The sequence below is a fragment of the Bos mutus genome, chromosome 22, assembly GCF_027580195.1.
Source record: "Bos mutus isolate GX-2022 chromosome 22, NWIPB_WYAK_1.1, whole genome shotgun sequence".
Taxonomy (NCBI): domain Eukaryota; kingdom Metazoa; phylum Chordata; class Mammalia; order Artiodactyla; family Bovidae; genus Bos; species Bos mutus.
The window spans coordinates 55,188,861-55,215,349 of NC_091638.1; the positions used below are offsets into that span (position 1 = coordinate 55,188,861).

A 26,489-nucleotide genomic window follows, 5' to 3' on the forward strand; every position below is an offset into this window, starting at 1 on the left:
AGAGAGCCCACAGGCAGGCTCGGAAGGTCAAGGGCCACGTCCATGCGCTTCAGAGCATTTCACACAGACCAGTGTCCAGGAGGCACCTGCCAAGTGAGCAGAGGGCCTGGGTTAAACCCTCTGTGACCTTGGGCAGGTTATTTGACCTCTCTGAGCCTCAGAACCATCATCTGCAAAATGGAACTAATAATCATTTTAGCGTCACTGTATTACGGTTTGCTAGGCCGGGCCCAGGACTGGAAAATCTCAACCCAGTGGTCATCATGTATAAAGTAGTTACCATTGGCCCCATTTCCTGACGAAGAAACAGACAGTTTGAGGAATTACGTGGCTTACTTGAAAGTCAGCCTGGGATGTTGTGGAGGAGCGGCATTAAATACTGTGGAGAAGCGCGCCTGGAACTGCAGATGGCCGCTCGGGGTTGTCGAGGCAGCCGAGGGGTTTGCACCAAGATGCGGACCTCCCTTGCTTCATCTCCGAAGTGAGAGTGTGCAGGGGGCTGAGACCTGGGGGCTGTGGGGGTCTGTAAGGCCGTATGACTCCTGTTCTGTGTGACCTTGGACCAGCCCCCAGCCCTCTCTGGGCCTTTGTCTTCATCTGTAGACTGCTGCTGTAGATCAAGTCAGGATCAGGAAGGAGGCTGGCTGCCTTGGTCCCAGCCCCAAGCCCCGCTTGGACTGAGTCCAAGGATGAGGGCCTAATATCTGGACTCGCAGGCATCCGTTTTGCCAGGCAAAAGGTTGACTTCTCACCCCCAGACTGGGCTCTGGTCTCTGGGGCCAAAGTCCTGAGGCTTGGGAGACCCTCTCCAGCTTTTCCATCACAGAAGCTTCTCCAGGGAGCCTTCCCTGACTTGCAGGGTGATTCATAGCAAGGGCTGCCCACAGCACCTGCCTTTCACTGCACAGTCCAGCCTCCCTCTACCCTTTCTGCACTGAGCATCAGCTATTAATTGGGCCACTTTTATATGATGGTTTTCAATTACAAAGCAAGCACTTGCGTGGCTATTCATCTCTCTGAATGGCAATCTAAGCTGCTCTGTATCGAGTACTTCCTGTGCGCCAGGCCCTCTGCTTCCCTTAGAGTCATCATATCACTTCAGAGTCGACACAGTGATCCTGTGAAATACAGGGGTCCAGGTTTGCAATAAGGAAACTGAGGCTCAAGCAAGGTAAACATCTAGCTCCTGGTCACCCAGGGATTTGACTCAAACTCCGTGAGATAATCAGGGTCACCCATAACCTACACCCTTGGAAGCTGCCGTGGGCACCTGAATCCCGGGGACACTTGTTAAAATGCAGCTTCTGGGATTCCCTGGTGGTCCAGTGGTTAAGAATTCACCTTGGAATGCAAGGGACATGAGTTCAATCCCTGGTCTGGGAGGATCCCACGTGTCTCAGAGCAACCAAGCCTGTTCACTGCAGCTAGAGAAGGCCCAAGCGCAGCATGGTTCAGTTCAGTTCAGTCGCTCGGTCCTGTCTGACTCTTTGCGACCTCGTGGATTGCCGCATGCCAGGCTTACCTGTCAATCACCAACTCCCGGAGCTTGCTCAAACTCACGTCCATCGCGTCAGCACAGCCAGAAGTAAATAAATAATTTTTTTTTCTTTAATGCAGCTTCTGATTCCATGGGTCTGGAGCAGAGTCCAGGACTCTGCATTTCTAACAGTCTGCCCTCAGAGAAGCACACTTTGAGTAGCAAGTCTCTGAGTAGCTGAGCCATTTGAGTTGAGATGCCTCTACAGTAACTACCCCAGGGTGGCAAGCCTCAGTTTACCCATCTGTCAAATGGATGACATAGGCCTCGGCTTCTTGAGGTGAGGTGAGGACTGGCAGACCTAAGACCTGTGAGATAAGTGCCTGGCACGAAAGAGGTGTTCAGTAGATGCCGCTGTTCTCCCTTCACTGGAACTGTTATGGGTCTGGGTGCACAACAGATGCCCAATAAAGCCTTGTGCAATGGGCCGAGCCTAGCGTTTCTTCTTAAAAAGCAGAGAATAAACCATTATGTTTCCCGTTGGCATGCAGCCAAACCCAGTGTTAATTTTTTTCTTGAACCGCAGAGTTTCAGAAAGGAAGAAAAGTGAGTAGAGCAGCGAATGCGGTCTGGAGCAAGCCTCTGTAATTTCTGTAATCACAGAACGGGAAGCAAAACAAAGCAGGGGTGCAAGTGCTCGCAGCATCATGGGAGGAAGTGGCCCCTCCCTGGCCCGTTGCTCCCCCTCCGCGCCCCTGCAGAGTGCCCCCCCTCTCCGGCTCCCAGTGGGTTCTGGGCCCAGCCCCGGCCCTAGACAATGGCAGCCTGAGACTCCGTCTTGGCCTTTCTGCCTCTGCCTAGGTCCCCACCCCACGCAGCCGCTCTGCCCATCCCTCTGATGCAGCAGCGGGACAGAGGGGGATTGTCCCAGGCAGCTGCCATGCCCTCCCCTCCCCCCAGCCTGCCATCTGGCCCTGGCGTTGGACTGCTTACCACCAAGCCTCCAGCAAGGCCCGGGGGCCACGCCTCCAAAGTGGATCCCCCACCACTCCTCACCAGCTCTGGCCTCGCCTTGCAGCCAGGGTTCAAGTCACCATTATCCCTTGCCTAGACTCTCAGCTCTTAAGGAGCCTTCCCACATCCACCCTTGCTGCTCTGCAGCCTCTCCTGGGCAGCCAGAGAGGACTCCTAAATGTAAGTCAGGCCAGCCCTGCCGCTGTGTCCTCCACTTTCTCCCTTCCCCTTTATAATGGAATCTGAGTTTCTTAACCATGGTCGCTGAGACCTTGCATGATCTTGCCCCTGCCTGCCTCTAACTAGAACTGTCCCATCCTTCCCTGGACTCCCGCCCCCCTGGCCTCCATGCTGGCTCTCAATCATGCCAAACTTACACCTGCCTCGGGACCTTTGCACTTACTCTTTCCTCTGCTTGAAATGCTGGATCCAGGACAATCACATTTCTGGCTCCTGATTCAAACTGGAAAAAAAAATTTTTTTTTCTTCAGGCTAAATAATAAAACAAGCCCCAGGGCCAGTTGTGACCCAGTTTGCCTGATCTAGAGCTTCCAAATGCAACATGTTGTCTTTTCCTTACAAAGCATGCTTCCTGCTTGGTTTGGCCTCATTTTTATCAATGGCTTTAAGACCTTGTCAAAGAGCATGTCAAGGAAGCATGGAACATCATGGGAACATCTTGAGCATCTTTCTGTCTCGAATCTCTTTCTCTAACACCATCCCTCACAGAGCCTCCCGGAGGGAGTCCTCTTCTGTAATATGAACTGGATCCCACTGTCACCCCATCCCACCCCTGAAGTCGGTCCCCCTAAGTTCCCTAGCCTGAGTTTTGAGGCCGTTCACAAGCTGACCTTCCTAGCTTCAAACCTCCCAACCTTTGTTTATGGATTTCCCTCTACTGCGGATACCATTTCCCTCTTTTTGAGCCTAACGACCGCATATACAGCCTTCAAAGCCCAGTTCAAATATCCCTTCACCTGGGACACCTTCGCTGGCTGAATTAAGTCATTCCTTTTAGGCCTGTCTGCTTCATATACTCTTGCTGCACTGACACAGAGTATTAGGAAGAGCTGTAGCAGAGCTGTTTCTCTTTAGACGCCGTGACCTTGTGAAGGTCATGGATCTTGTCTTGTTAATCCTTGCCATCCGAGTGTCCAACCCAGCTCCATGCACACATTAGGCCCTCAGTAAATACTTACACAAGAGAATCTTATCTGCTGGTACCTGTCAGTTCACTGATTAACACTCTGGTGGCCGTGTGTAGCTCAGAATGCAAAACGCTTGGAACAACAGTTCTCCAGTTCCATCACCAGTTCTTGGCACGTGCTCAGTAAATGCTTGAATGAATGGATGAAGGCGTGCAGGAGTAGGTGATGAATACAGAGGACTCATTGCTTGTGGTCTCACATTAACTGTACCCTTTTGAATGCTGCTTTGCTGGAGTCCAGTTAATGACAGAGCTGGAGGAATATGTAGCTGGATTCTTGGTCCGTAGAACATTGCCACCTGGTGAGGAAGAACTGGGAGACACATGTCTTGGCAACATGCCTCAGATCCAGACACGGTGAGGCCTGTCCTTCCACCGGCTCCACCAGCAGATAAAAGAGGAGGAGGGAAGAGACCTGCGGAGCCATCCTCCAGAAACCCTGGAGCTGCAGAGCACGGGCGCTCCTTTCAGGAAAGATGAGGTGACAGCAGCGGGAAGGTTGCTTCTGCTTCAGAGAGCGTTCATCTTGTTGAAACACGGGTTCCCTTACAGTAAACAGGCACGTGCCTGTGCTTTCTACGTGCTGTTCTTTGCAATGGGGAGGTGACAGGTGAACCAGCTGGGTCAGGAATTAAAGTTCCCCGAGCAGCAGGGCATGAATACTGAGGGGGTTTCCTAGAACAGCTCTGGGTTATTAGCGCAGGGTCCCAGGCTTTCTCATGAGTGTGTGTGCTCAGTTGTCTTGCGACCCCGTGGACTGTAGCCCGCCGGGCTCCTCTGTCCATGGTATTTCCAAAGGCAAGAATACTGGAGTGAGTCGCCACTCCCTTCTCCAGGGGATCTTCCCAACCCGGGGATTGAACCCATGTCTTCCTGCATTGCAGGCTGATCCTTTACCACTGGGCCACCTGGGAGTCCTTTTTTCACCAGTGGGGACCTTTTATCGTTTTCTTCCCATCTGTAAGATGTTCTGGATTCTTTTTTTTTCTTACCAGATTTTATTTACTACAGAATAAGATTTATTTTTATTAACCAAACATTCAAAGCTACCATTGCTGGCTTCTGATTGGCCCAAGGTGATCAGCTAGACCACTCTGAGCTGGTATAAAAACAGCCCAAAGCAAAGGGCTTGACATTTTTATTAACTAGTATTCCCACGGCAACTAAAGGTTGATGTCTATCCAGCTTCTGAAAATGCTTCAAGTCGCTCCAGGGCCTGAATAATAAGCTCTCAATAAATGTTAGCTGCTATTCTTATTACTGCTATTATTGTTATATCATGATCATCATCTTTGTGGCCTTCTGGGAAGCAGAGAACACGAGATTAAGAGCCACGATCTGTACACGGATGGGAGCAATCACAATGCTAATGGCCGAGATTCCCTTTACCCTCACTGTGAGCTGGGCGCACTTTCCCATGCTTTGCAGGCACGTCTCATTTGATCTTCCCCACAACCCTGGCAGAGAAGATTTTCCCCTCGGTTTACCAAAGAGGACAAAAGAGGTGACATAGTTTGCCCAAGGTACGTGTTGCAGGGATCCCTATGGTCTGTCTGAGTTAGCCCCAGGCTGGTCCTTGCAAGGAGGGCCTTCTCAGTGTGACTCTGCAAAAAAAAAAAAAAAAGCATCAGTTGTATTAATTCCTGCTTTATTATGTGCTTGATCCTGGAAGACTCCACATTTGGTGATGTGGCTTCTCACAGGAAAGTTACAGACATTGGGCTGAATCTCAGTACTCTCCCCAGTTCTGGAAGTTGCATGGACGTCTTCCTCATGAAGAGGTCTTGGGAGCAGCTGCTATCTTTGATCCTCCCAGGCTTGGCATGAGAAGGTCTTCAATATACTCGTGGAGGAGACGACGGACTAAACCTGGAGAACCGGAGCGTGCCTCGCCCAGCCCTGAGTGGTTCTCTCGGAGGATGTACACACCCACCCACTCTGTTCATCACGTCCTGCCATCTTTCCGTCTGTCTCCCCAGATGGAGTCAGACGATCCTGTGGCCCAGTGCACGCATCAGTGCCCAAAGCCTGGTAGATTTTGGAGTTTGGTTGGAGTTGAGTCTCTGATAACCAACAAGTAAACACAGAGTGGAGGCCTGAAGCTGGTGTTCCCATGGGACACAGAGGGTGTGTGCAGAAATTTCAGGATTAGAGCAGAAGCCAAGGTAAGCGAAGCGGGGGATTTATTCTACAACCGTGAAAGTGTTAGTTGCTCAGCCTCCTGTCTGACTCTGCCACCCCCATGGACTATAGCCCGCTAGACTTTTCCATCCACGGGATTCTCCAGGCAAGAATACTGCAGTGGGTTGCCATTCCCTTCTCCAGATCTTCTCGACCCAGGGATTGAACCCGGGTCTCCTGTATTACAGGCAGATTCTGTACCATCTGAGCCACCAGGGAAGCCCCATTACAACCGTGGAGATGCTTTATAAACTCTAAGAGCAGTAGCCCATCTTAAGGACGCCTGAAACTGCAGAATAGAATGCCTTAAAGACCATTTGTCTTTTGATCTCTGATTTCCTCCCGGCTCAGCAAACCATCTCTCTCTGCTGCTCCGAGGACAAGGTGGGCAAAGACGGCTGCCTCAGAGTTCCCAAGTGGAGGGGGAGACTACCTTTTTCCTCCAATTGCCAGGGAGGGAGCCTTGATTGATTGGTAGGATCAGGTGACTAGCCCTGGTGCAAAATGGTTGGATCCTTTTTGAACAAATATGGAGGCTGGTACCTACAAGGTCAAATTGTGGAGACAGTTAAGGGCATCGTTGTCTTTTAACAGTTAATGGTTGATGCTTCCTCCCCCAAAGAGGGTTGGCTTCAGCCTCTCCCCACTTGCCTGAGGCTTCTCTGTCCCCTGGACTTGCTGGTAGACCCCAGAAGCAGCTGCCTCTGGCCAGTCCTGATGTTTAGGGGGCAGTCACCCCGGCCTGAGACTAAAGCTTCCCTTGACATTGCTGTGCTCAGGCCGGGGTCTTAGACGGGCACCAGAAACTGGCCTTGAGAACGAGAAGCAGGGCTGGCGGTCAAGTGTGGCTTACTGGAAGGTGGTCTGGCACTCCGTGAACTCTGGGAAGAGACACTGGTGTTTGGTAACTGGGGATGGCATGTGAGGGTGGGAGGGGGGCCCTCATGGGCCGGCGGGGAGGCAGCGAGCTGAGGGGAGGGGCCGCTGGGATAGGGCCAGGCCCACACTGCACGTTGCTTTGGCCCCGCTCCTGCACCCAGAGCCCACTGACCAGCGCCCGTGTGCTCCTTCTGCTCTGAGGGTTCCATAAGTTTATTCTGGTGTTTTATTTTTTCAAACGTGGAACGTTATAGAAACCTAGGAAGGCATGAAGAAGAAACCAGAGCTCAGAAACTACACAATGTGAATATCTTAGGGTATATCCTTCTGGTATTTTAGTTTTGTTTTTTTTTTCTTTAATGAACAGTTTGGCGGGGTGGGGGGGGGCGTGGCAAACATAGGGTCACACTAAATGAACTATCTGGAAACCTACTTTCCTCGCTCTGCCATGTTCTTAACGTGACCTGTGATGACATCTCTACACATGTGGATGGAGGACACAGAAAAATAGCCACTTCGTTTGGTTCCCTAAGGGACCCAGAGGAGCTGGGGCCCCTCTATGGGTTTCTTTTCCCTGATAAAATTATGGAACGTCTTCCTCGCCTCGCCTGTGTGCCCACCCCCCACCGTGGTCCCAGGGGCAGCAAGCCCGCTCCTGCATGTTCCCAGCACCCAGGGGGCCAGCACCTGGTTGCATGTACCCGCTGCGGTCACCTGGCTGGGTGGCTCCCTGGTGCCCGTCCACAGCTCAGATGCTGGCAGGCTGCCTGCACCCCCACTGCCTGCACCCAGGGCTGCCCGCAGCCTGTCTGCCAGCTCACCACCCTGTCTATCCCCTTTGCAGGCTCCCACCCCACGATTGCAGAGGGAACCACCGTGGAGCTGACTCAGCACAGAAAACCATCAGGTAACGTCAACAACCAGACTCCAAACAATCATCAGTGGAGTTCCTTTCTGAACCATTTGGGTGAAAAGCATCTTCATAGCCATTAAAAGTTCCTTTTAGCCATAATTCTATAAGCCAGAGAAGATTAATGCCCCCCCCCCATTTTATAGGTGGGGAAACTGAGGCCAGAGCAGTCAAGAGTGGTTTGGAATTTTGGTTGCATTGGGCTACTCTCCGAGCTGGCTTCACAGGTGGTGGTAGTGGTAAAGAACCCACCTGCTGATGTAGGAGACATAAGAGATGCAGGTTCAATCCCTGGGTCAGGAAGATCCCCTGGAGAAGTAAATGGCAAGCCACTCTAGTATTCTTGCCTGGAGAATCCCCATGGACAGAGGAGCCTGGTGGGCTACAGTCCATGGGGGTCACAAAGAGTGGGGCACGACTGAAGCAACTTAGCGTGGACAGTATTCTCTGAGCAGGACACATACATGGCAGAGGGCATGTGTCACAGATGGCCAGCGTTGCTGCAGGCCCAGGAGACGTCAGGCCATACCCTCGCTTGCTGGCCTTAGAAACAAAAGGCACCTTCCTCCTGGAGCAGGAGCTGGTGGAAGGAAGAGGGGAGAGCCCTCTACAGCCCTGGGCTTGTGGGTTATTTCCTTCTGTTATATTGGGGACGCTCTAGGATCTTGATACCTTCAGTGCCTATCGCCCCAACTCTCTGCTCTCCTAGGGTGACCTTGAGCTGCAAAACTGCTGTCCACGTGGACCGGGGCTGACATTGCACGTCCGTCTGCCAGGACCCCTGCATCCAAACTCCGAGACATGGCGACCGACGGCAGCAAGGTGGCCGACGGGCAGATCTCCACGGAGGTCAGCGAGGTCCCCGTGGCCAATGACAAGCCCAAAACCCTGGTGGTCAAGGTGCAGAAAAAGGCGGCAGACCTTCCGGACCGGGACACGTGGAAGGGCCGCTTCGACTTCCTCATGTCCTGCGTGGGCTACGCCATCGGCCTGGGCAACGTCTGGAGGTTCCCTTACCTCTGCGGGAAAAACGGCGGTGGTAGGTGCTGGCCTGGCAACCTCCTGGTGGGGGCAAACCCCGTGGAGGCGTGTTATGGGGTGACCTGGGCGAAATGGGTCCCCTAAAGACTCTGAGGGCTTCCCAGGTGGCGCTAGTGGTAAAGAATCCGGCTGCCAATGCAGAAGACATAGTTTCGATCCCTGGGTCGGGAAGATCCCCTGGAGGAGGAAATGGCAAGCCACTCCAGGATTCTTGCCTGGAGAATCCCATGGACAGAGGACCCTGGGGGGGGCTACAGTCCAAGGGGTCGCAAAGAGTGGGACACAACTGAGCAACTAAACGACAACCAAGACTCCACAGGAAGGGCCAGGCCCCACTTCCTGTTCCTTACCCTTTTCCTAAGAATTCCAAAGGGCGGTAGTCCTCTGTCAGTGATACCAGAGTTCACCTCTACATTTTGCAAAGTGCAGGGCCTGGGTTTGGAGCACAGGACGTGCTCAGGCCCTGCTTTGGCTTTGGGAGCCACTGTGGTGGCAGAATATAAGGCAGTTGTGGCAGGGACCCCAGGACACCACCACCCCCAACTCCATGATGCTCCCTCTGACCAACCAGGTTTCTTGAAGCTCTGAGGCCATGAGCACCTCTCTTCTCAACCCCACAGGGGCCTTCCTGATCCCCTACTTCCTGACACTCATCTTCGCGGGGGTCCCCCTCTTCCTGTTGGAGTGCTCCCTGGGCCAGTACACATCCATTGGGGGCCTGGGGGTGTGGAAGCTGGCCCCCATGTTCAAGGGTAAGTGTGCAGAGTGGGGCTGCAGGGTGTGGTCGTGCTCCTGTTCCCCACATCCGGGCCCCAGATGGAGGGAGCTGTTGGATCACATCTGGACAGAGAGGAGCCTTTGCTGGAGGCAGGTGACCACCAGCGATGATGGTCAGGAGAAGCCCCAAGCCAACGGCCCCAGCCCACGTCCACCCGCCCTGTCCTACGAGCTCGTTGCCCCAGCAGGGGCTGGGTATGACTTCATTCACTTTCTCGCTCGGTGCCTGACGGACACTCGGGTGGACGTGTGGAGGGTCATCCTTGCCTGGCTGACCTCAGCCCCTCTCCCCTTACCTGCCTCCAGCCTGGGCTGGGCCCCAGCGGCAAGTCCCGGCTCCCTCAGCCGCCACGTGGGTGTGACCTCAGCCGAGTCCCTGCCTCACTCCGAGGTCTAGTGAGATTGAAGATGTCGAGGAAAGTGATGGCAGTGGCAGGAGCTGGGATGGTTCCCTTTAGCCCTTCACTAGCTGAGTGTCGCGCTGGCTCGTCTGCTCCCAGGTGTGGGTCTTGCCGCTGCAGTGCTGTCCTTCTGGCTGAACATCTACTACATCGTCATCATCTCCTGGGCCATCTACTACCTGTACAACTCCTTCACCATGGTCAGTGGCCCCTTGGCCTGCCCCCGACCCTGAAGAAACCAGACCCAGACCGGCCCCCCCATCCACTTACCACCATTCTGCCAACAGGGCCATTCCTCTGGGTTGGGGGCATGGTTTGTCTTCAGCTGCCCTTGTCTCTCCAAAAGTCATAGCATCGTTAGCCCATCTTATAGGGCCCCGGACACCCTGGGTTCAAATCCTGACCCCTAGCGTATACCTGCTGTGTAGCTTCAGGAAAGAGACTGAACCTCTCTGAGCCACAGTGCACTTGTTTACAAAATGGGGCTTAAAGTAAAACCTACCTCACGTGGTTGTACGAGGCTTAAGGAACACATGTGTGTAAAGTGTTTAGAACTGTACCCAGCAAAGAAGCACAGTAAGTGTTTGCTGTTAACTTCGATGTGCAGGGCTCAGATGGGCGAGGTCACTTACCCAGGGTCACGTTGCTGGGAGGTAGCCCCAGGGTGGACATGGAAGACCTTATGGGATAGCTTGGACAGCTGATTTTCAAGTGTAAAGCTCTGATGCTTCAGAGCTGTGTGATCTTGAGCAGGTTGCTGCCCCTCTCTGATCTCTAAAATGGGGTGCACAGCATGACCAGCACCCTGCAGCTTCTGGGAAGGGGAGGTGGCATGCTGGTGTGAGGAGGCTCGGGGACCGTGGGGGTGCACGGGATGTCCTGGGGCCGCTGCTGTTAGCTCCTGGGGCTCATGGGGCTTGTCTGTGCGGCTCTGTCTTTGCAGACGCTGCCGTGGAAACAGTGTGGCAACTCCTGGAACACAGACCGCTGCTTCTCCAACTACAGTGCCGTCAACACCACCAACATGACCAGCGCCGTGGTGGAGTTCTGGGAGTGAGTGCGGGGCTGTCCACGAGGTTGGGGGGGTGCCAGCGCCGTGGTGGAGTTCTGGGAGTGAGTGCGGGCTGTCCACGAGGCTGGGGGGGTGCCAGCGCCGTGGTGGAGTTCTGGGAGTGAGTGCGGGGCTGTCCACGAGGTTGGGGGGGTGCCAGCGCCGTGGTGGAGTTCTGGGAGTGAGTGCGGGGCTGTCCACGAGGTTGGGGGGGTGCCAGCGCCGTGGTGGAGTTCTGGGAGTGAGTGCGGGGCTGTCCACGAGGTCGGGGGGGTGTGTCACTCGGGAAGAACAACACTGAGAACAACCGTGAGCTATTCGCTGCAAGCAGGAAATTGACGTGATCAGACATCAGAAGGCTCCCTGGGGCTGGAGTGGGGACAGAGCACGAGAGGGGATGGGGTCTTGCTGGAAGGCCACTGCAGACACCCAGGTGAGCCATCCTAGTGGCTGAATGAAGGCGCTGGCAGGACCCTGGAGCACACAGCACTGTGTGCCCATTAGTTTAACTGGCATGCAGTCTCTGCCCAGCTCGTGGAGCCCAGTGATCAGAGTTGTCAGCAGCATCACGGAGAAAGCTATCACCCGTGTCCACGCCCTGGGTACCCCCAGGCCACTCCAGCTCCCGCCAGCCCCACGTGACTTAGTCTTCCCTCCTGTGTTCCACCAGGCGCAACATGCATCAGATGACAGATGGGCTGGATAAGCCAGGTCAGATCCGCTGGCCCCTGGCTATCACCCTGGCCATCGCCTGGATCCTGGTGTATTTCTGTATCTGGAAGGGTGTTGGCTGGACTGGAAAGGTAAGGGGTCTGCACAGTGGGGCCCTGTGGGGGATGGGTTTTCAGAGGGGATCTCTGCATAGGGTGACGAGTCAGCTCCGGGGAACCTCATCCAGCTCTGAGTTAAGCCAGGTGCCTTCATGGCTCTGTGCCACCTTGGTTTCCTCTCCTGTAGAATGGGAATAATAACATTACCTACCTTCTGGGAAGTTGTCAGGATTCAAGGAGACAGTGCGTGTCATGCTCTTAGCACAGTGCCAGGGTCTCGAGGTTCCCCTGGGCTGGGCAGAGCCATCGCAAAACAGAGGGTAGGTGTGGCTCCTGGACCATCGGGTGGTGGGACCTCCTGAGGGACTGTTTTGTACGATTAGAAATCACAGTGTTAGGAGACAATCGAAGAGCATTCAGTAAACAACACGAGAAATAAAGCGGTGTGTACTGTGTGTTTTTTAACTTTAAACATGTTAATTGAAAAGGCAGGTATAGAATTTAGCCTCATTTGTAGGAAAATGGAATCATATATGCAAAGCCTCAAAGGAAGACATTAAAATATTAACATCGATGCACTTAGGTATTTGTTGGGCACTTATTGAGTGTCTACTATATACCATGGACATTCTAGGCACTGGGAAAGCAGAGATGTGAACACAAGCCCTGTGCCTCATGTAACTTGTATTCTATGGCCTGTTGAAAGGAACTTTAATTGGGTGTGTGTGTTCATGTGTAATTTTAAAATTTCCTCGTCAAACATGTATTACTTGAATACTTTAAATGAAAATTTAAAAACTGGAGGGGTAGGGAAAGGGAAGACATGGGTGCCGACCTATTTGATTCGGATACCAAGGAAGGGCTTCAGAAAAGTGGCCATTCAGATCGGAACCAAGCCCAGAGCCACAGCAGGTATGGATGTAGGTAAAGTGGGGAGGGGGAGAGTCTGAGTGTGCTGGAGGGGTGTGACCCTTCGCCCCCTTTCCTCCCAGGTGGTCTACTTCTCTGCCACCTATCCCTACATCATGCTGATCATCCTGTTCTTCCGTGGAGTGACGCTGCCCGGAGCCAAGGAGGGCATCCTCTTTTACATCACGCCCAACTTCCGCAAGCTGTCGGACTCTGAGGTGAGCGATTCTCCTGGCCTCACCTCCTGGCCTTCCTGGAGGGCCTGCACTGAGTTAAGAGCACACACCTGAGTCCCGAGTCCCCATACCAGCTTTAGGGTAAGTTATCGCACATCTCCAGGAAAAGACCCTGATGCTGGGAAAGACTGAAGGCGACAGGAGAAGGGGGCGGCAGCGGGTGAGATGGTTAGATAGCATCACCGACCCAATGGACGTGAATTTGAGCCAACTCTGGGAGATAGTGGAGGACAGAGGAGCCTGGCGTGCTGTAGTCCACTTTGGGGTCGCAAAGAGTCGGACGTGACTTAGCGACTGAACAATAACATCGCATGTCTCCGACTGTCTTTTGTAAACTCGGGTGCTGCCTGGTAGAGGCGATTAGCGTAAAAGGTCTTGGGGTGCTATGGCTGTGATTCTGTTTTTTAAATCATTCTGCCTGCAGGTGTGGCTGGATGCGGCCACCCAGATCTTCTTCTCCTACGGACTGGGCCTGGGATCCCTGATCGCTCTCGGGAGCTACAACTCTTTCCACAACAACGTCTACAGGTGAACCCCATGGCCACGCCCTCCATGCCACGCCCATCCGTGGCCACACCCTCCGGTCCCCAGCCACGCCCCCATTCACAGCCACACCCCCTCCGTGGCCACGCCCCTCCCCTGACCCTCCACCCATTTCTGAACCAGCACCTTCTGGCCACTCCTCCTAGTTCTGCCCCTGGCCTGGTGGTTGGGAATGGGCACACCAGTAGCTCTGTTCCCAGCTACCCTCGTCCACCGGGTCACTCCATAACCACTGGCCCCCCCCTCCACCAGCCCCACCCTTCCTGACCCCACCCCGCCCTCTCTGCAGGGACTCCATCATCGTTTGCTGCATCAACTCTTGCACCAGCATGTTCGCTGGATTCGTGATCTTCTCCATCGTGGGCTTCATGGCCCACGTCACCAAGAGGTCCATTGCTGACGTGGCGGCCTCAGGTCAGCCCCTGCACCGGCGAGGGTTGCAGGGAGGGAATAACTGCACAGGCTTTGCCGTCTTCCTTGCCATCACCACCACAGCCGCCCCCCTGGGCTCACTGGCATCGAGTGTCCCTACCCCGCAGCCCTCCATGCTGCGGTGCAAGGACAGGAACCCCCTGGGCATACAGCAGAGGCTCAGAGAGGCGCTGTGACTTGTCCATTCCCCTTGTGGAGAGCTGGGCAGGTCATGTGGAAAGAGCTTTATTCACTGAGGTCCTCATCTCCCCTGCCCATGGGAGGAGCTTCCTAACTGCCCCCTTTCCAGAGCCAGACCCCAGGGAGATTACAGTGTCCTTGTTCCAAGGTTTTCCCTGATCTCCTGAATAGTGGCCCCACCCCACCCCACCGCCAGACCCTCAGACACAAACTCCTCTAAACATTTTGAGCCTTATACCCTATGCTCCCATCACAGCAAAGGGTTCTAGTGTCCAGTACCCAGGCCAGACCCCAGCAGCATCCTGGTACTTTCCTCATCTTCCCTCACAAACCAGCCAAAACCAGGAGCTGCCCACTCTGCCTTCTGAGTGTCTCTGCAGCTGGCCCCCTCTCTGCACCTGGAACTCCCCACACCGCTGGCCAGGCCCTGCCGTCGCTCATCTCATCTCACTGGTCCCCTTGCCTCCAAACCCAACCCAGTAACCCCCTGCCTCCCTCCCAGCCCCATCCCATGCTGTTTCTTTGTCTGGAAAGGGAGGCTGACAACACTCTCTGAAAAGATGATTCTAAACAAGAGATGAGCTGAAGCTTAGGCAGCAGGTGTGCTGGGGCAGCTGCAGGCACTCAAGGCCTCGTGTTTTCTCCTCTTCTGCCTCTCCCTGCACAGGCCCCGGCCTGGCATTCCTGGCATACCCGGAGGCCGTCACCCAGCTGCCCATCTCTCCCCTCTGGGCCATCCTCTTCTTCTCCATGCTGCTCATGCTGGGCATTGACAGCCAGGTGAGGATGCCGTCCCTGGCACCTTGAGGAGCCTCTCCCAGGTCCAGGGACAAGCCAGGAGAGCAGCCCACTGTCTTAGATCCCCAGGAACATGGCCACAAGTTTCAGACCCCCTAGAATATTCCAGCATGTGAGATGTTAGGGACAGGTCAGCCACCTTGCCCAGTGTCCAGATGGGGAAACTGATGCCCAGAGGGAAGGCCCTCTTCGGAGGTCACGGAGGGAGGTGGCGGGAGAGTCAGGCCTGGATCCCAGGCTCTCCTGGCCCTGCTGGGCCCGAGGGTCAGGCTTTGGTTGGGGTTGGGGGCTGGGGGCTGGCGCTGCCCCAGTGGCTGACCTCCGACCCCCGCAGTTCTGTACAGTGGAGGGCTTCATCACCGCACTGGTGGACGAGTACCCCAGGCTGCTCCGCAACCGCCGGGAGCTGTTCATCGCCGCCGTCTGCCTCGTCTCCTACCTGATCGGCCTGTCCAACATCACCCAGGTGGGCGCGTGGCACACCTCTGCCGCCGCTGCTGCCTGGGGCCCCCGGCAGGCCTGCTGTGCCACCTCTCGTGTGTCCGCTGAGCACCATCTCTGTGCCAGGCCCCAAGCCATGACTCAGACAGGGTTCCTGCCTTCAAGGGGCTCCCAGGCTGGTGGGAGATGCAGACGCTGAGGGGGAAATGAGAGCACAGCCTCCCCAACCTGACGTGGGGCCCCAGCGACTGCTTCCTGGAGGAGGAAAAGCAGGGCTGAGCCTGAAAGACTCCCGGAGTTGACCCGGGGAGTCAGGTGGAGCTGGGCCTTGGAGGTTGATGCTGTCCTTCCTTTCACTTCCACCTTTCTGTTTGTATCCGGAGAGTGAGCAGGCCTCGCTGCATTCAGAGGCTTCCAAGGGACTTCCCTGATGGTCCGCTGACTAGGACTCCGAGCTCCCAGTGCAGGGGGCCCAGGGTTCCATCCCTGGTCAGGGAACTAGATCCTGAGTGCTACAACTGAGGGCCCCACGTGCCTCAGTTTAACTAAGACCTAGCACAGCCAAACACATAAATAAAACTTGTTTTTTTTAAAGAAAGAGCTTCCTGGTCTAGTTGGAAGACAGACACACAATTGAGGAATTACACAATAAACACAAATGAGCCTAAAGCTGTGAACCCAGCCCTGTGGGTCTGATTTATGATCCACAAAGCCATCCCTGGATCCAGATGCCGTTCGGCCCCAGGTTTATTGTTCTTCTGTTACTCCATTCTTCATCGTTGCTCACCAGCTGCTGTGGGTCTGGCGTGACCCTGCAGATTCTGCAGTTAACGTGGCAGAACAAGAAAGGAGAGTGGACAGAGAATGAGCAGCGGGGAGGGAGGGACGCCGCCTGGGACAGAGTAGTCAGGGAGTGACAGCTGAGCGGAAACTCACTGGTGAGGGAGAGCCAGCCAGGGGAGAGGTCTCACCAGGGGAGGACGGCACAGCAGGTGCAGAGGCCTCGGGGTGGGAATGGACTTGGCAAATGTAGGGGACAGAAGGAAGGCCAGTGTGGAGGTGACGGAGTCGAGGGGTAGGTAGTGGGTGCAGAGCCAGATTGCGCAGGATGTTCCAAATACGTTTCGGATTTTATTTTATCTATCTTTTTATGTGTTACATTACGGTCTTATTTAAGTTATGGAAGAGCTTATGGGGGGGACATGACTCGTTTGACATTGTGAACATGTGGCTCGGGTGACTAGCTCCTCTTTCTGCCCTCCAGCCTTCCCAGAAATGGGGTGTTTCCATCCGCCCCTAAGACATTTTATTCCTGGTCCCCAGAGTCCACACCTACATCCTTGCAGGGCCCCAAGGCCCCCTGCCCTTCCTCTAATCTACTGCCAGGCCTTCTTGCTGCAGGGTAGCCTAACCCCAACCTGCACAGCCTGTATTGACTCTGAATTGAATGCACTGGACCCCAGGGTAAGTGGACTCTTTCTCCCCTCTTCTCCTCTTGCAGGGGGGCATTTATGTCTTCAAACTCTTCGATTACTACTCCGCCAGCGGCATGAGCCTACTGTTCCTAGTGTTCTTTGAATGTGTCTCCATTTCCTGGTTTTATGGTAAGCACCAACCCCTCCTCCTTCATTCGTTCGTTCATCCGTTCCGTCATCCTTTCTCCACTCATCATTCAGCAAATACAGTTTGAACACCAGGCCTTTTCCATACATTAATTTATTTGGTCCTCACAGCAATTCAGTGAAGTTAGCATAGGACGTCCCATGATTAGAAGATAACCCTAGCCGAAACTCCAATACTTTGGCCACATGATGTGAAGAGCTGACTCATTGGAAAAGACCCTGATGCTGGGAAAAATTGAAGGCAGGAGGAGAAGGGGATGACAGAGGATGAAATGGTTGGATGGCATCACCGACTCAATGGACATGAGTTTGGGTAAACTCTGGGAGAGTCGGACACGACTGAGCCACCGAACTGAACTCTGAGTTAAACTCCCTTAAAATGGGAGCCAACATTTCTTCATAAATTTTGGGATCAAAGATTTATTTGAAATTTTATCTAGAAGAATACCAAAAATACAAAAAAAGTTCTAAGTTAAATATTTTTTAAAAACTAAGCTATAATTAAAAGTGTGCACTGTTTTAGAACAGTAGTCATGCATGGTTATGAGAGCTGGACCATAAAGAAGGCTGAGCACCTTTCAAGTTGCTTTTCAAGCTGCGGTACCGGAAAAGACTCTTGAGAGTGCCTTCACTGCAAAGAGATCAAACCAGTCAATCCTAAAGGAAATCAACCCTGAGTATTCATTGGAAGGATTGACACTGAAGTTGAAGCCCCAATACCTTGGCCACCTGATGCAAAGAGCCAACTACTCATTGGAAGACCTTGATGTTGGGAAAGATCGAGGGCAGGAGGAGAAGAGGGTGGCAGAGTATTAGATGGTTAGATAGCATCACCAACTCAATGGATGTGAATTTGAACAAACTCCGGGAGATAGTGAAGGACAGAGGAGCCTGGCGTGCTACAGTCTATGGGGATGCAAAGAGTCAGACGTGACTTAGTGACTGAACAACAGCAATAATCATAGAACAAAGAATGCAGGACATGGTGACTTTTGTTTGTTGATTCTGTGGCCTGAGTTTCTAGACTCAACTGCCTGACAGTGAAAAAGCTGTCCTTTCGGACACTTTGGTTGTCACAGCAAGCTGGTGGTTTTGGAAGAAGTGTTCTCCAGGGTCCCTCGGGGTCCCTGTGGTCCTGCCCCCTCGCCCTCCTCATCATTTTCCCTTCTTGCTCTCCACCTGGTCTGACCCTCCCAGGTCCTCATTCTCAACGACTTTGCTTTTAGTCTGAGCAGCACCCAGTGTCCCTCTTGTGAACTTCAGGACCTCTGCAGGCTCTTTCTGCACAACTGGCGGTTCCTCCATGCAGTCTTAGCAGCAGCCGCTCATGCACTAGATCAGCAGCGAAAAGCTCCTTTGCCCAGCAAAGCTTCAGAGGCGTTGCTGGGAGAGATGTTGAGTGGGAGGGACCTGACGCTGGTGGGGCTGCTTCCTGTAGGTATATCGTTGTGGTGGTAGATGGTCTCACCTTCAGGTGACTGCCCCACTTGCTGGGGGGCAGGGGCGGGGGAGGCTTTGGTTATTGAGCACTTAGCTAACGAGGACTCCCTACTCTGGAGCATTCGCCCTGTGTTACGAAAGAGGAAACTGAGGCTCAGAGAGGTTAGGTGACTTGGCCGTGGTCGCAGTGTGAGGAAGCAGCAGGTTGGGGCCTTGAGCCCACTGCTCTCTCATCCCTCCTGCTCTCGTCCCAACTGTCACAGGCGTCAACCGGTTCTACGACAACATCCAAGAGATGGTCGGCTCCAGGCCCTGCATCTGGTGGAAGCTCTGCTGGTCCTTCTTCACCCCCATCATTGTGGCGGTAAGGGCAGGGCCAGGCCGGACGCTGGGGTGACTCGGGGCCAGAGAGAAACTTCCGGAGCCAAAGGCAGGTGGAAGAGCCCCAGACCTCTGTTCCCTAGGAATACTGCTCTCTCCCATCTGTGCTGAGCACTTCCTCTGTTCCCTGGAGTCTTCACGAACCTCAGGACAGTAGCTGTCTTTGCCTCGCTTCACTGCTGCGGGGCCCGGGGCTCACCAGCCAGCCTCACCCAGTGGGCAGGTGCTGTCCTCAAACCATGTTGGCCTGATTCTGAAGCCAAACCATCCACGTGGGGAGGCCCCGCATTTTCAGCGCCCTTCATTCCCTCCTGCAAGGGGAAGCTAAGTCAGGAACTGGCCTGGGAGGGACCACCCAGGTCCTTGGAGTGGGGCTGGGCCGCTGCGTGTGTTGTGTCCTGCACAAGGGCACCCAGCCAACGGCAGGCTGGGGGCGACCTCCCACCCTTGTTCTGTTTGACAGACTGGTTACCTGGAACAAAGGGATGCCTTTTGCAATTGGTCCTCCTGGAGGAACCACCTTTTGCTCTTGGTTCTTCCAGAGAGGGCACCTTTTTCTTATTGGCTCTCCCAGAAGGGAGGCGCTTTTCTATTGGCTGTCACAGAGAAGGCACCTTTTATTATTGGCCCTCTCAGAGATGGTGGCTTCTTCTGTTCTACACAAAGTTACCTTATGTCCTAGCAGTGGCCCTGGGTGCAGGATTCCCAAGATGCTGAGCCCTTGTGAGGGCCCTTGTGAGCTCCAGGGCAGGGGTGGAGCGCAGTGGCCCTACCATCTACAGGGCCTAAGGAAGGGCCTTGGCAGTCCAGTCTGGGTGACCGCCTGCCCCTCCCTGTCTCCCCCTCCCCAGGGTGTGTTCATCTTCAGTGCTGTGCAGATGACGCCTCTCACCATGGGGAGCTACGTCTTCCCCAAGTGGGGCCAGGGCGTGGGCTGGCTCATGGCCCTGTCTTCCATGGTCCTCATCCCTGGATACATGGCCTACATGTTCCTCACCTTAAAGGGCTCCCTGAAGCAGGTAAGCCCGTTCCTTGTCCTTCCTGTCGCTGGGCGCCTTCTCCACTGTGCTGAGCACCACCCCTGCCCTTGTGAGCACAGTCTAGCTGGGGAGAGGACAGGTCGATGGCCAATGACAGTAGAGTGTCAGAGGTCATGACTGGGGTGAACCAGGGAGACCGGTTAGCCCCGCCCGCATTGAGGAGCATTAGAGAGGCTTTCTGAAAGAGGGGACAACAAAGAAAAGGCCTAAGGACAAACCACACTTACAAGTAGAAGCAGGAAGGAAAGATACAAACGAACTTCTTTACAAAACAAACAGATCTACAGACATACAAAACAAACTTACGGTTACCAAAGGGAAAGGAAATAGGGGAGGAATAAATTAGGAAGCTGGGGTTAACATACATACAGTAATATACATAAAGCAGGCAAGCAAAGACCTGCTGTATAGCACAGGGAATACTACTCAGTAGTTTGTAATAACCTATAAGAGAAACAAATCTGAAAAGAATAGATATATAAAATAAACGTTAGAAGCAGAGAATGTCCCTGGAAGAGGATAGGAAGCATGTGCAAAGGCCCAGGGGTATAAACTGATCAGTGAAGCTGGCAGGTAGAGTGGGGAGGCATGCAGGGAGGTGATGAGAGATGAGGCTGGGAATGTAAGAAGGTTGGACCAGATGATGAAGGGCTTGGAAAACCAGGATAAGAACTTTGGACTGTATCCTGAGGGTTGTGCGGAGCCATTGAGGAGCAGGTGAAGGGTGGAATCAGATGTGTTAAGAGCTTAACTCTGCTGCTGCTGCTAAGTCGCTTCAGTCGTGTCCAACTCTGTGCGACCCCAGAGACGGCAGCCCACCAGGCTCCCCGTCCCTGGGATTCTCCAGGCAAGAACACTGGAGTGGGTTGTCATTTCCTTCTCCAATGCGTGAAAGTGAAAGTGAAGTCGCTCAGTCATGTCCGACTCTTAGCGATCCCATGGGCTGAGGAGCCTGGTAGGCTGCAGTCCATGGGATTTTCCATGCAAGGGTACTGGAGTGGGTTGCCGTTGCCTTCTCCGAGCTTAACTTTAGACCTCATGAAAGGCATGCTACCCGCAGCGGGGACCCCCTAGCACATGCTGGGTCCACAGCAGCTCTTTGTTAAATTATATTGAAACTTTGAGTGAACAAGGCTGTGCTGGAGGTCCAGGGGCTGAGGCGTTGATGGATAAGTGTGGGCTGGGGGATTCACTGAGGACGGACGCAGGGCCACAGCTGGGGAGGACCTGGATCCATGCTTCTTAGCCTCAGTTCCCACCAGGAGGTACCTGCCAGACCCACTCAGAGCCGGCAGGAGGGGCTGCAGGTCTGCAGCACAGGGAAGACTCGGCAGGAAGCCTCTTTCCACCCCTTGCAGTCAGGTATTAGCAGAGCAGGGCCCTTACGGCCTTCTCTTCCAACTCCACGTCCAAGGCTTTTATTTCCCACGATTCTCTACTGTCTCAAAAGGTAGTCAGGTATCTGAGTGGCAGAGAGTACAGCCCATACAAAGGCCCCTCGGTGGGAAACGGGAAGGCTCGTCTGAGGACAGATGCTGATGGGGTCGGATGGGGGCAGGGCGTGCAGAGAAGGTGAATGCGGGTTACCCCGTCAGCAGACATGCACTGAGCACTTGCTATGTGCCAGACACCACTGTCAGTGCCCGGGACTCAGCCCTGAGCCCAAGTCCCATCCTCACTGGTGCCCTTGGTGGCTCAGCAGTAAAGAATCCACCTTCAATGCAGGAGACGTGGGTCCAGTCCCTGGGTCGGGAAAATCCTCTGGAGGAGGACATGGCTGCCCACTCCGGACTTCTTGCCTGGAGAATCCCATGGACAGAGGAGTCTGGCTTTGCAAGTCCATGTGGTTGCAGAGTCAGACACAACTTAAACTACACCACCACCACCATGGGCGATGGATTCTAAGAAAAGACCCACAAATAAAGTCACGCTTGATGGGGATGAGCAGTATGGAGAAAGGGGGTTTAGAGGGTGCTGGGCAAGGGCTCCCTGGGGAAATAACAGTGAGCTGAGACCTCAGGAGACAGAGGTCAAGCTGTGTCACCGGCTGAAAGGAAGGATGTACCAGTCAGCGGGGACAGCAGGGGCCCTTGCCTGGTGCCTGTGAGGAGGCTTGCCTGGCTAGAGTGGAGGAAGCCAGGGGGTGAAGGAGAACAGTGAGGTCTGCAGTGAAGGGGCCGGGGCGGGGATGGGGGAGCCGGGTCCTGTGGGGCCTTGCAGGACTTTGGTGAAATGGGAGCCACTGTTGGGTCCGGAGGGACGTGATCTGACTTCTCTTTTCACTAATCCCTCCGACTGAGGTGTCTAGAATAGAATGAAAAGGGTGCGGGGGTAAAAACGGAAGTAGAGGGGAAATAGAGGGGGTCGGGCAGCGGCGGGCGAGTTGCTACAATGACCCACGTGAAAAGAGGTGGGCGTGGTCCCGGGAGCCTCAGCAGAGGCGCAGGAGGGGGCTGGGAGCCCCAGCCTTGCAGGCCAGCAGATGGGAGGGACCTGGAAAGTGGGTGGGCCAACGAGAAGCCAGCCTCCCGCCATCCTAGCGCGAATCCCTCTGCCGCCCACAGCGGATCCAGGTTATGATCCAGCCGAGTGAAGACATTGTGCGCCCAGAGAACGGTCCGGAGCAGTCCCAGGCCAGCGGCTCAGCCAGCAAGGAGGCCTACATCTAGGGTCGCCCACCCACGCTCTCACCCCCCGCCCCGGCTGCACGTGACCACCACTTGAAGTCTGAAGATACCGTCTATCTCAACCTACCTCGAGTGGCGAGTCCAGACACCATCACCAGGCAAAGAGAGGGAGGTGGGGACAGTCACACCCTCGGGGGTGAGGGGCTCCCGCCGTGGGAGGAGTAGATGCTCGCGGGCTGGTGACCTTTATAACCCGGCCTCCCCGCTCCCCCGTCAGCATCGGCCACACGGCCGCTGTAATAGATTTTTTTTACTACCCCGCAGGCCAGGGAGACGCGGCGAGGCCGTGCGCTCCTGGCTTTTAAATTCCCGACTGTTCTCTTACTGCCGAAACCCATGACTGTTATCTCCGGCTTGGCAGGAGTTGGGTTCTGCCGGGAATGCTGCTCTGTGCGCGTGAGAAGGGTATTTTCTGTATAATGGGCATTTCCAGGGCGAGCTCACCTTTAATAAGAGCAGGGAGCCAGCACTTGGCGTGTTGTTTTTCTCCTTCCCGAGGCAGCTTGATACCCCCCGCCCACCCCCGCAGGTCCGTCAGTATTCCCAGAGCTGCCTTCTCAAGCAGTCAATCCAGTAACCTGTTCCCCTTCCACCCAACTGAACGGGCATCTCTGCACTAAATTTCTTACTTTACCACTCACCCCCAACCCACCCCCTTCCACACTCTTCGCCAGGCCATTCTGAGGGCGCCTGGCCCAACAAACCCCTTGCTCCTCGGAAAACTGCTTCAAAGCACAATTGATTTTTTTAACCACCATTGGTGGTGGAGGGGCTCTGATCCTGCCGGGGAAGTTCCCTAACCAGGAGCCCTTTTCTTAGGCCAGCCTGCTTTGCAGAGCACAGAACCGTCCATGGGAAATGAAGGTGAGGCCCTGTGCTTGACTGCAAAGTGGATCCAGTGGTCTGAACTGTCTCCTTCTTGAACCGTCTTACCCCTTTACAGCCACCCCAGTCACGCCTGCGGCCCTCTCCCCTCCTCTGAAATTCCCCAGTGGGCATCTCCTCGCTGCCACTAAAATCCACCAGCCCAGTAACCAAGGGGCTGGTGTTAATCCAGACCCCCTCCCCAAGTGCTTCCGAGATTAAAACCGCTTCATCGGGAGGTAGTGTATGTTCTTTTCCAGAACTGGGCTCCACAGTGGTGATGGTGGAGGTGGTGGTAGCAGACCCAGTGAAGACAGTTTCTTGCAAGCTCCAGCAACTCAACAGTTTCTCATCTGCTGGGAACATGGGTTCCCATGTAGCAAGTCGTACGTCGTGCCCTGTTCTCCTTAGCTAGTTAAACTCACGAGCTGTGTTTTACAACTAATCCTTAATAACTATGGTAATTAACTGTGACTGTGGGTTTTTTAAAATCTGTCATCCTCATCCAGAAGTGACCAGCATACCAGTTCTTGCAATAAGCTATTACCCTCAGAATATTAAGCACATTCTTGTAGAAAAAAAGTTCGTGTATGCATAGAAATGCTCACATACGTATATTCATCCTCACGTGTGGTACCTAGGGTCTCATTTGATATTGTGTAGGAAATCCACAAGCTTTTCCTGAAGTCATCTGTAAAATAGTCTCATCACTAAGGTGTCCCAGATGCCACCTGGTGAATCCAGGATCAAAATGCATATGTATTGTTGAATTATAGGGTTTAGAACAAAAGGAACCCTTCTCTGTGTCTCATGGTCCCACCCCCTCAGCCTTGGCGTGAATTCCTTTAAAATAAGGGCAGGAAGACTTCTAACTTTCTCTTTGTTCTTCATTCTGAAACTAAGAACAAGTCTTTCAAAGACAAATGCAGCGTATTTAATAATGTTTGTAAGCAAATCTAAGTGAGATGTTTGGCAAGAAATCCCTTAACTGATTTCCATCCAAACCTACGTATATAGCACAATATTACATGTCGTACAATTACTGTGAGAGCTGTGAATACGTGTAACTTTTTTTAGTGTTTACCCCAGGGAGGGAAAGATACTGTATTATCATATATGCTTTTTTTTTTGCAATAAGGGTTTATTCTCAGAACACCAAGTAAATCTATCTCTATATTAAAAAATATATGTAATATATACATATTCAAACTATATACAGAGCCTGTTTTAAAAAAAAATTACAGTATTTAGTAAAATGATCTGTTCTATGGACCAAATGTAAAATATTTATAAATGAAGATGCATTTTAAATGTCTATAAACGGTGTTATAACTAGAGCACGGGCGTTATGTACGTTTCTAAGAATATAGAGGAAAAAATAATAAAGGTTCTATGATATACAACGTTAGACCTTCAATTCTTGGGGATGGGGACACAATAACCTCTTTCATCAGAACAATGATAGACACACACAAAAAACATTAAAATATTTTTCCCCAACAGAGAGAGATTTGGGCTCAAAATCGAGGGGCATGGAGCTGGACTTCCCCCAGACTCTTGGAATGCTTCTAAGCCACATAAGGGAGGTGCTTTCACTGTTATAAAACTATAAGGTGGTCAACTAAATCAAGGTCTGAAGCTAGGATAAAAGGAGCACACTTGGTTAGCAGCACTCATTCTCTTGTGACTCATTCCTCAAAATATTCCATTTTAAAATTGTATTGAAAATTTGAATTCTACAGAGAAGTGTTAGGATGATCCAACGATCACCCAGATTCACCAGCTTTTGTCCTGCTGCCGCTTTTAAGTCTGTCTGTCCGTCAGGGTTCGTCTGGGAAGCAGAAGCGCTCCGAGTGGTAAGGGGATAAGGGATTTATTATAGGAACAAGCCTTTTACAGTTGTGGGAGAACTAAGGGAGTAAGGATCTAGGAGAGTTGGGAGCTCAGAGGATAGTCGCTAGCGAGATGGGATAGTCACTAATGAGAAGAGGCAGCAGCAGCAGCAGGAGCGGGCCTAGTACATTAATGCTCAGCCTTTCTCGTGGAGAAAGTTGGCTGCCAGCCACACTGAGAAACACTGTGTAGAAGAACCCAAGAACGCAAATTCAGGGGCGTTTTATAAGCCAACTGGCCTGTTCTCTTCAAAAATGTCAAGGTCATAGAAGGCAAAGTGGAGGAATTTTTCAGATTAAGGAAACATGACTACTGAACGCAATGCCTCCTCCCGAATTAGACACTGGGCCAGAGGAAAAAAAATTTTATCCTTTTGTTATAAAGGGCATTAGTGGGACACTAGGTGAAATTTTCATAATTAAAAATTTTAATACGGTTAGATAATAATATTGTGTCAATCTTAATTTCCTGATTTTGATTTGCTTTGTGGATACATACAAGAATATCCTTGCTTTTAGGAAACATGCTGAAATACTCAGGAGTGAAGGAATACTTTGTCTACGATTTATTCTCCAATGATTGAGGAAAAAGAATAACTTACACGTATGTGGTATGTGCATATGTGTGTTGTGTGTGTGTCAAGTGGGAAAGAGGTGAGGAAACAGGCACACGTGGAGAAAGACCCCCTGAGAAGTCTGGGGGAAGGTTGTACAGAAATTATACTAGTTTTGCAACTTCTAAGTGAAGTTATTTAAACAATCGAGGAAGACCTGGGTGTCACCTTCATTTGATGAGAGCTGTATGCAGCTGTGGGGATGGGAGTTCCTGCAGTGGGGAGGGGTGGAGAGATGCACACAGACTTTGGTTTGTACCAGGACCACTCCTCACTCTCACGCTCCTACCCCCGTCACTGTCCCTTTTCTTCTGGAAAGCCCCTCCTTCAAGTCTCAGCCCGGAAGTCACTTCCTTGGTTGCTAACAGGCTCACACGTCCAGGCTGCATGTGTGTGTGACAGCCCTTGCTGTCAGAGCTGCTGAGCGAAGTCGGCCCCTTTCTGCTCACTCAGGCTCTCCCACTGTAGCTGGAAAGGAGTGGCTATGTCTCATGGGTCTTTAGGCAGCCAGGACTGGCACAAAACTTATCACAGGCCGGTGCTCGAAAGAGTTGCGCGTTTAATTTCAGCATTTCATGATACACCCTAGCTATTAATAACCAAATCCTGCTTAACCCCTGGGGCTTCCCAGGCGGTGGTAGAGGTAAAGAGCCTGCCTACTGATGCAGGAGACATAAGAGATGTGAGTTTGATCCCCTGGAG

General features: G+C 53.1%; 1 protein-coding gene across 1 annotated transcript in view; it reads left to right on the forward strand.

Annotated features, from left to right (window-relative positions):
- The window catches only part of SLC6A1 (solute carrier family 6 member 1), a 40,078-nt gene extending 15,437 nt beyond the window's left edge, over positions 1 to 24,641 (forward strand). The window contains exons 2-16 of the mRNA XM_070359305.1: positions 7,603 to 7,665; positions 8,378 to 8,707; positions 9,330 to 9,461; positions 9,987 to 10,087; positions 10,831 to 10,940; positions 11,609 to 11,741; positions 12,701 to 12,835; positions 13,278 to 13,381; positions 13,686 to 13,810; positions 14,676 to 14,788; positions 15,141 to 15,272; positions 16,749 to 16,851; positions 18,573 to 18,673; positions 19,542 to 19,709; positions 22,295 to 24,641. Of these exons, the coding sequence (XP_070215406.1) occupies positions 8,470 to 8,707; positions 9,330 to 9,461; positions 9,987 to 10,087; positions 10,831 to 10,940; positions 11,609 to 11,741; positions 12,701 to 12,835; positions 13,278 to 13,381; positions 13,686 to 13,810; positions 14,676 to 14,788; positions 15,141 to 15,272; positions 16,749 to 16,851; positions 18,573 to 18,673; positions 19,542 to 19,709; positions 22,295 to 22,399 (1,800 nt within the window). The 5' untranslated portion in view covers positions 7,603 to 7,665; positions 8,378 to 8,469 and the 3' untranslated portion in view covers positions 22,400 to 24,641. The remainder of the gene's footprint in view (positions 1 to 7,602; positions 7,666 to 8,377; positions 8,708 to 9,329; positions 9,462 to 9,986; positions 10,088 to 10,830; positions 10,941 to 11,608; positions 11,742 to 12,700; positions 12,836 to 13,277; positions 13,382 to 13,685; positions 13,811 to 14,675; positions 14,789 to 15,140; positions 15,273 to 16,748; positions 16,852 to 18,572; positions 18,674 to 19,541; positions 19,710 to 22,294) is intronic.
- The last annotated feature ends 1,848 nt before the right edge of the window (positions 24,642 to 26,489 follow it).